Source organism: Rhinoderma darwinii, chromosome 11 (genome assembly GCF_050947455.1).
Source record: "Rhinoderma darwinii isolate aRhiDar2 chromosome 11, aRhiDar2.hap1, whole genome shotgun sequence".
In the NCBI taxonomy this organism is placed as follows: domain Eukaryota; kingdom Metazoa; phylum Chordata; class Amphibia; order Anura; family Rhinodermatidae; genus Rhinoderma; species Rhinoderma darwinii.
In genome coordinates, this window is record NC_134697.1 from 93,597,890 (window position 1) to 93,605,537 (window position 7,648).

Genomic DNA, 7,648 nt, shown 5'->3' on the forward strand with positions numbered 1-7,648 from the left:
ATCATTTACGCCAGCTTCTGGGGTTAATTATAGTAAATAATTCCCCATATACAAAAATAATTTCCCACCATGTAACTCTGCTACCTGTCAACTGAAAAGTCATCCGCCAGAGGGAAAAATGTTTCCCCATGGCGAAAAACCAGAAAGAGTCACTTGGGAATTACACGACGGGGGAATTTTTTTCCCTCTGACAGATGACTTTTGAGTTGACAGGTAGCAGAGTTACATGATGGGGAATTATTGACCTTTATTTTCTGATGCAGCGCAGGGGAGAAAATAGAAGACGGAAGAATACTGTATGTGAGTATAAGTTTTTTTATTTTTTTATATTGCTCATTTATTTTTATTTTTTTCAGGTGTAGCTGGACCCTTTGGACTTTGTCGTAGATTTGTTGGACTATTGCGATAATCTGTGTTTTTAAAACAAAACAAAAAAAAAAACATGAAAATTAAAAGGGCTGCGTGGTGGAGTTTTTATTTCAATTTTTTTTTCTAATGTCTGTGTTTTATATTGCATTACGCCTTAGTAAAGGCCACTGTCTGGTTGACAGCATCCATTACTAAGGCCGGGCTTAGTGTTACCCAGTAAAAAGGATGCAAATAACCCCCATTATTACTCCGGTACCCATCACCACCATGGGTACAGGGAAGAGCCGGGTACAATCCAGTACCCGACCATCTGAAGTGATGGCCGGGCAATGGGGCAGCCGCAGGCTGGCATCATCGGGCTAGAAAGAACTGTGACCCTTTCTACCCTGGTAATGCTAGGCCGCGGCTGCTTTATTGTATATGTTTGGTTATGAAAATTGGGGAACCCACCTAGTTTCTATTGTTTATTTAAAAAACAACATGGGGTCCCCCCCATTTTTCATAACCAGCAAGATACATTAAAGTGGCCTAGCATTATCAGGGTGGGAAGGGCCACAGTTTTTGTCTCTTTCCAGCTTGATAGTATCCAGCCGGCCATCACTTCAAATGATCGGGTACTGGATCGTACTACTGGGGTAATAATGGGGGGGTTAGTACTAGCCTTTTTACTGGCTAACACTAAGCCCCGCCTTAGTAATGGACGCTGTCAATCAGAACGGCTATTACTAAGGCGGTAATAGAATATTAAAAAACAGAGACATAAGAAAATGTTTTAAAAACCCTTTTTCACCATTTAAAAAAAAAAAAAAAAGGAGATCATCAAAGTAGTCCAATGAATCTCCAAAATAGTCCAAATGGTCCAGTGGAACCTGCGGAAAAAAAAAGTTAGCAGTATGAAAAATAAAACACATACTCACCTACAGCAGAGGTCTGTCTTCTCCCCTGCGCCGCAAAATAGAGGCCAATGAACTATAGTTCCTATTGTAGCGTACGGGGCCTGGAGATGCACAAGAAATATCAATAGGTATTAATAATTCTGGCGCATCTGGGAGGTCCTGTGCACCAGAAAAAGCTAAAGTAGGGACCTAAAGTGTCAGTATCCTGCGTTAGCTATGATACCGGGGTTACTAGTCAGGGACCTACTTTCAATGTTATCGCTAGTAACCCCGATCACATTGGGCAGGCCAGTCATAAGAAATTGATGGCTTGTCCTTAGGATAAAGAAGCAACATGCCTTTTCTTCGGGCGTTTCGATCTCTGACCCCCCATTTACAATGGGAGGCAGACAAAGCGGTTTTCACTGCAGACAGTATGAGGGTATGTTCACACGCACTATTTACGGACGTAGTTCAGGCGTTTTACACCTGGAATTATGGCCGAAAATACTGCTTGAAAGCGTCGGCAAACATCTGCCCATTCATTTGAATGGGTTTTACGGTGTTCTGTGAAGACGGTAATTTTTTTTTACGCACCGCTGACAAAAGACGGCGCGTAAAAAAGACGCCCGCGTCAAGGAAGTGCCTGTCACTTCTTGGTACGTAATTGGAGCCGTTTTCCATTGACTCCATAGAAAAACAGCTCAAATTACGTCCGTAATGGACGCTGCAAAAAACGCCTGCACATGCCATTACGTCAGAAATTCAGGAGCTGTTTTCTCCTGAAAACAGCTCCGTAATTTCAGCCGTAAGGCTGGGTTCACACAACCTATTTTCAGACGTAAACGAGGCGTATTATGCCTCGTTTTACGCCTGAAAATAGGGCTACAATACGTCGGCAAACATCTGCCCATTCATTTGAATGGGTTTGCCGACGTATTGTGCCGACGACCTGTAATTTACGCGTCGTCGTTTGAAATCTGTCAAACGACGACGCGTAAATGGACTGCCTCGGCAAAGAAGTACAGGACACTTCTTTGCCACGTAATTTGAGCTGTTCTTCATTGAACTCAATGAAGCACATCTCAAGATTTACGAGCGTCTCAGACGGCTCACAAAATGCGAGGAGGAGCATTTACGTGTGAAACGAGGCAGCTGTTTTCTCCTGAAAACAGTCTGTCTTTTCACACGTAAATGACAGCTAGCGTGTGAACATACCCTAACGGACGTGCACGTGTAAACATACCCTCAGGGTATGTTCACACGCAGTGTTTTCAGGCGTATTTCGGGGCGTTTACGCCTCGAAAAACGCCTGAAAAAACGGAAGCTGAAGGCCTACAAACATCTGCCCATTGAAATCAATGGGAAAAACAGCATGTAGTTTTCGCCTGTTTAAAAAAACGGAGCGTAAAAAGACGCTCCATAAAAAGAAGTAGCATGTCACTTCTTGGAGCTGATTTTCCATTGAACACTATGAAAAACGCCTCAAAAAACGCCTGAAAAGAAGCCTCAAAAGAAGCTCCAAATGTCATTTTCAGCTTCAAAAACACCTGAAAATCTGAGACTGTTTTCTCTGAAATCCGCTCCGTATTTTCAGACGTTTTTTGTTAAGCGTGTGAACATCCCGTTAGGGTATGTTCACACGGCGGGGGTCCGTAACGGCTGAAATTACGGGGATGTTTCAGCCTGAAAACATCCCCGTAATTTCAGCCGTACCGGCATGTGCAGGCGCTTGAACGCCGCGTCAAATACGGCCGTAATTAGCGCTGCTATTCATTGGAGTCAATGAATAGCGGCTCCAATTACGGCCAAAGAAGTGACAGGTCACTTCTTCTACGCGGGCGTCTATTTACGTTTCGTCATTTGACAGCGGCGCGTAAATATACGCCTCGTGTGAACAGACAAACGTCTGCCCATTGCTTTCAATGGGCAGATCTTTGTCAGCGCTATTGAGGCGCTATTTTCAGACGTAATTCGGGGCAAAAACGCCCGAATTACGTCCGTAAATAGGCCGTGTGAACATACCCTAACACATAATAGGCTTAGATACAGAGGACAGTATCACACATGATAGGCTTGGATATCAGGCCCAACTGACAGTATCACACATGATAGGCTTAGATACAGTCCATGGCCCAAGCAGACAGTATAGCACATGGTAGTAGGCTGTGTTCACACAGTGTTTTTTGCAGGAGGAAAATTCCTCCTGCATTAAATGCTCCAGACGTTTTTTGCACAGTGGTTTGACAAAAACTCGTCAAGGTGTTTTTTTTACCCTTTCTGACTGATTGAAAGATGGGTCATGTTGCTTCTTTTTACCGCGACGCGGTTTTTTTACTTGCGGTAAAAAAACTTTTACAACTCCCATTGCCATTTTCTGGAGCTTTTGGACGAGTTTTGTGGAGCGGTTTCCGCGCCAAAAAACTCTGTGTGAACAGGGCCTTAGATACAGGGCCCCAGCAGGTATCTGTGAGTTTGCCACTAGCATTTGGTGACATCCACTCAAGCCATTTTGCCTGGCACAGGTCTTTACAGATGTATCTCCATATGACGGCCTCCTGGATACCAACCGGCCACCTGGTATATTGATGACTGTACACAGGAAGGTGTCATCACCCTCTGAACTACGGACATCTGCAGAAAGCGGCTACAACCAGTGAACTGCTCACATCTGTGACCAACAACCCCTTCTACGTAGACTCCACCAGGAGTTCCCTTATCCATTAGATGTTACTCCCACTGGCTGGTTCCAGAGTACAACAGCGACTGTAGCGGCAGCATCGTTCCGCTGAGCTCCTCCGAGTTGCCTTCTTTCTTCCACATCTGGTGAGCACAGGTCCCTTGTGGCCCTCACATCCCCTTCTTTCTAACTAACCACCTCAGGAGAGTTTTACTGCGTCTCTTTTTTAGAATCGGTCACACAACGGCCTCCCAAAACCAGGGTGTAGTTTAACCTACAGGTATTTCCAAGCCAGGCCTATAGAGACTACTAGTAGGTGCGCTCCTTTAGTGGTGCTTACACCGAACATTTTGCACTAACATTATACAGTGCGTTGGAAAAACTATTTGCCCCTTACTTGAATTCTATTTTTTTTTGATAATTTGTCCCATGTAAATGTTTCACATCATCCAACCTATTTTAATTCCATTCCATTTAATGAGAATAATTCAAAACCTATTTTGCCCATGTGATCAAGTAATTGCCCCCCTAAAGCGAACAACTGGTTGCGCCAGCCTTGGTGGTAACAACTGCAATCAAACGTTTGCGATAACTTGCGATGAGTCTTTTACATCTCTGTGGAGGAATTTTGGCGCGCTCGTCTTTGCAGAATTGTTTTTATTTGGTTACATTGGAGGGTTTTCGAGCATGAAGTGCCAATTTAAGGATTTGCCACAGCATCTCAATGGGATTCAAGTCAGGACTTTGACTCGGCCACCTCAAATCATTAATTTTGTTTCTGTTGACCCATTCAGAGGTGGACTGTCTTGTGGACTTCGGATCTTTGTCCTGCCCCTTGGTGCTGCAGCTAATCTGTGCTCCTGGGGGAGAGGCTCTAAGCAAAACTATTCTCCTTCCTACTCCGGCAGCTGACAACAGTGCCTTATTTTCACAGCAGAAGGAGTCTCCAAAGCTATACCGACATGGAACTGCAGAGGCTCCGCTCCTTTCCTGACAAGCAGGAATGAAAGCTATTTCTATTGGCTGATCTGCAGGCATCAGAAGATTACAATGCAGAGACAAGGTTGTGGGGAGAGTGACTGTGCATGCATGTCCACCAGCATTGAGCTCAGTAGGTGGACGTGCACATTGCTATACACTTTGAACACCCGGAGGCGCCATAAATATGTAAGGTAAATTTCATAACTCTCCACTGGATCATTTTTTTTTTAACAGTAAATGGAAAACATAATTTTTTTTATGATCTTTACAATGTATATGATATTTAATAATGGGACCACTACGTTAAGGGTCTAAAAGTAGTCATGGCGACGTGTCCCTCTATTGTCCAGCAGCCCGGACTCCTGGGATGACGTTTCATCTCATGTGACTGCTGCAGCCTGTGATTGGCGTCATGAAACGTCATCCGAGGAGGCCGGCCTGGATGGAGAAGTATATAAAACGGGTAAGTTTAAGCTTTTCTTTTGTTTCAGCTATTCCGTCGCAAAAAAACGCAACATTTGAGATTTGTCGCAAGTTTTACCTCCGCATTGAATTAAATGGGGAAAACCTGCAAGAAAAAAACAGCAATTTCACAGCATGAGGCCTCGTTTACACGAGCGTATTATACGCGCGTGCGACGCGCGTGCTTTTCACGCGTGTCGTACGCACCTATAATAGTCTATGGGGCTGTTTAGACGATGCGTGTATTTTGCGCTGCGTGAGTGCGTTGCGTAAAACTCACGACATGTTCTATAATCTTGCGTTTTTCACGCAACACGCACCCATTGACTTCAATGGGTGCGTGAAAACAACGCATGCCACACGGACGGTCCTGCGTTGCATGCGCGAAAAACACGCAAGAGCTGTTATGTCCATTCTAATTAGTCTATAAAGCTACACAAAGCTTCTCCAAACCAGGAAGTGCCTGCCTTTCAAGTGCGAGGGGGCAAGACTAGCCAGTGCCAGGAGAGTTGTCTGGGGATATTTTGGAGTGTTTCACAGCCACATACTACAGCCATGCCGCGCGGGATGGATGTGGAGCGCCTCATTCTTTTTATCCAGGAGCATCCAGCAATATGGGATAACAGATGTGAGGAGTATCACAACAGGACGGTGAAGGAGGACGCATGGGAGTTGGTGGCCAAAAACCTCTTTGGGCAAGAGTGGGAGACAGGCCGAACCCGTGACCGCACTCGGTTGGGTGAGTACCTTGCATTTTCTGTCAATGCCTGTCATGCCTATAGAAAACCTGGGCCCTGTATGTGTATTGCGCACATGAGCACGAGAAACTTTGGTGGAGCAGGTGCTTCGCACGTCCCACCGCATTGCCATTGCAGGGCCCTTCATTTTGTAGTGAGAGGTGATAGTTCTGATGGCGTGTTTTGTTTTTGTTACATACACCAGTCCAAGATATCAAGACACGGTGGCGGAGCTGCCGTGATCAATTCAGGCGAGAGATGGGTGACAAGGGACGCAGCGGAGATGGGGCATCTCGCAAACGGCCCTACATTTATACGAAACAGCTGATGTTCCTGAAGGACATCATGGATATGCGCACGTAAGCATTTATGTCGTTGCATGAGTGTACTGTGTGTTTGTCCAGGTCCTGTCTGTCAACGTGTTGTTGTGGGCATTGTTAGATTTTGTACTCATAATTTTTTGCCTCCTTGTAGAACCACCGACAATTTGGAGGATACAGCAGAGGAGACTGACGTGGGGGAGTCTGTGGCCGAAGCCCCTGCTCCCAATATCCTGCCACCCAGCCCCGAGCCGACACCCCAGGAGCCCGCACCAGGCCAGTCAGAACGGCCGGTTGGCTCTCCAGCCCAGGAGCGGCCCGTGCGAGCCCGCAGTCGGCGTCTTCGTGCCCCACAGCCCTCCACATCTGCCCAGGTGGATACGCGGGTACTCGAGTATTTGAGGCGAGCCGCAGAGGAGGATGGCAATGATGCCTTTGGCCGCAGCATTGTGCCCCTCCTACGCCTGGTGCCGATGGACCTTATGGGCCGTCTGCAGGCGTCGATCGTCACATTGATCGACGCTTGCAGACCGCCACACAATCCCCATCCGTGTTTCACGGCAATCGAGCAGTGGCGAAATACTTACATGCCGCCACCCACGGCCCAGGTGCCTGGCCAATTTCACCCTGTTCCACATATGGCCCGTCCGCATCCATACATGCGCCCTATGGCTCCCCACTTCGCGGGGCCCACATTCCAGCCACCACATCAGCACCACTATGCTGGCCAGGAACAACCTACCCAGCTCCAGGTCCAGCATAGTGGTGCTGAAATGCAGGCATATGCCTCCCCAGCCCAACTATACCAACACCTCTGAGTGTGTTGGTGCCAATATTTCTTGACGGCACTGTTGTGTGTGGTGCAGGCCTGGCCACGTATATTGTGTGATCCTGTTTTTCGTTTGGATTTCGTTACACCATGTTGGTGTGTTATTTTTTTACCCAAAAATTTGGGATTGGTCCGAATCCCTTAATAAAAAAAAAAAAGTTCATGGTTTTGTTTCGTTTTATTATTCTTTTCGACCACCCAACAGAAGGTTTGGCACACATTTCCTTAGCCTACACTCTCACACACTTCTGGCCTTTTGGACCAATGCATGGACATGTGATATGAGGTTTTAGTTAATCTCTCGTGGTTTGACATGGCTTGAAAGGGATTCCAAAGTTTAGGTCCTGCCATGGGCCCTGAAGCAAAATAAGTACACTTGCAATTGGACTTCCCTA

At 46.4% G+C, this 7,648-nt stretch overlaps 1 protein-coding gene across 1 annotated transcript; it reads left to right on the plus strand.

Annotated features, from left to right (window-relative positions):
• The first annotated feature begins 5,314 nt into the window (after positions 1 to 5,314).
• LOC142663455 (uncharacterized) lies at positions 5,315 to 7,414 on the plus strand. The gene is made up of 2 exons (XM_075842120.1): positions 5,315 to 6,463; positions 6,579 to 7,414. The coding sequence occupies exons 1-2, from the start codon at positions 6,363 to 6,365 to the stop codon at positions 7,240 to 7,242; spliced, it is 765 nt and encodes a 254-aa protein (XP_075698235.1). The 5' UTR covers positions 5,315 to 6,362; the 3' UTR covers positions 7,243 to 7,414.
• Positions 7,415 to 7,648: the final 234 nt, after the last annotated feature.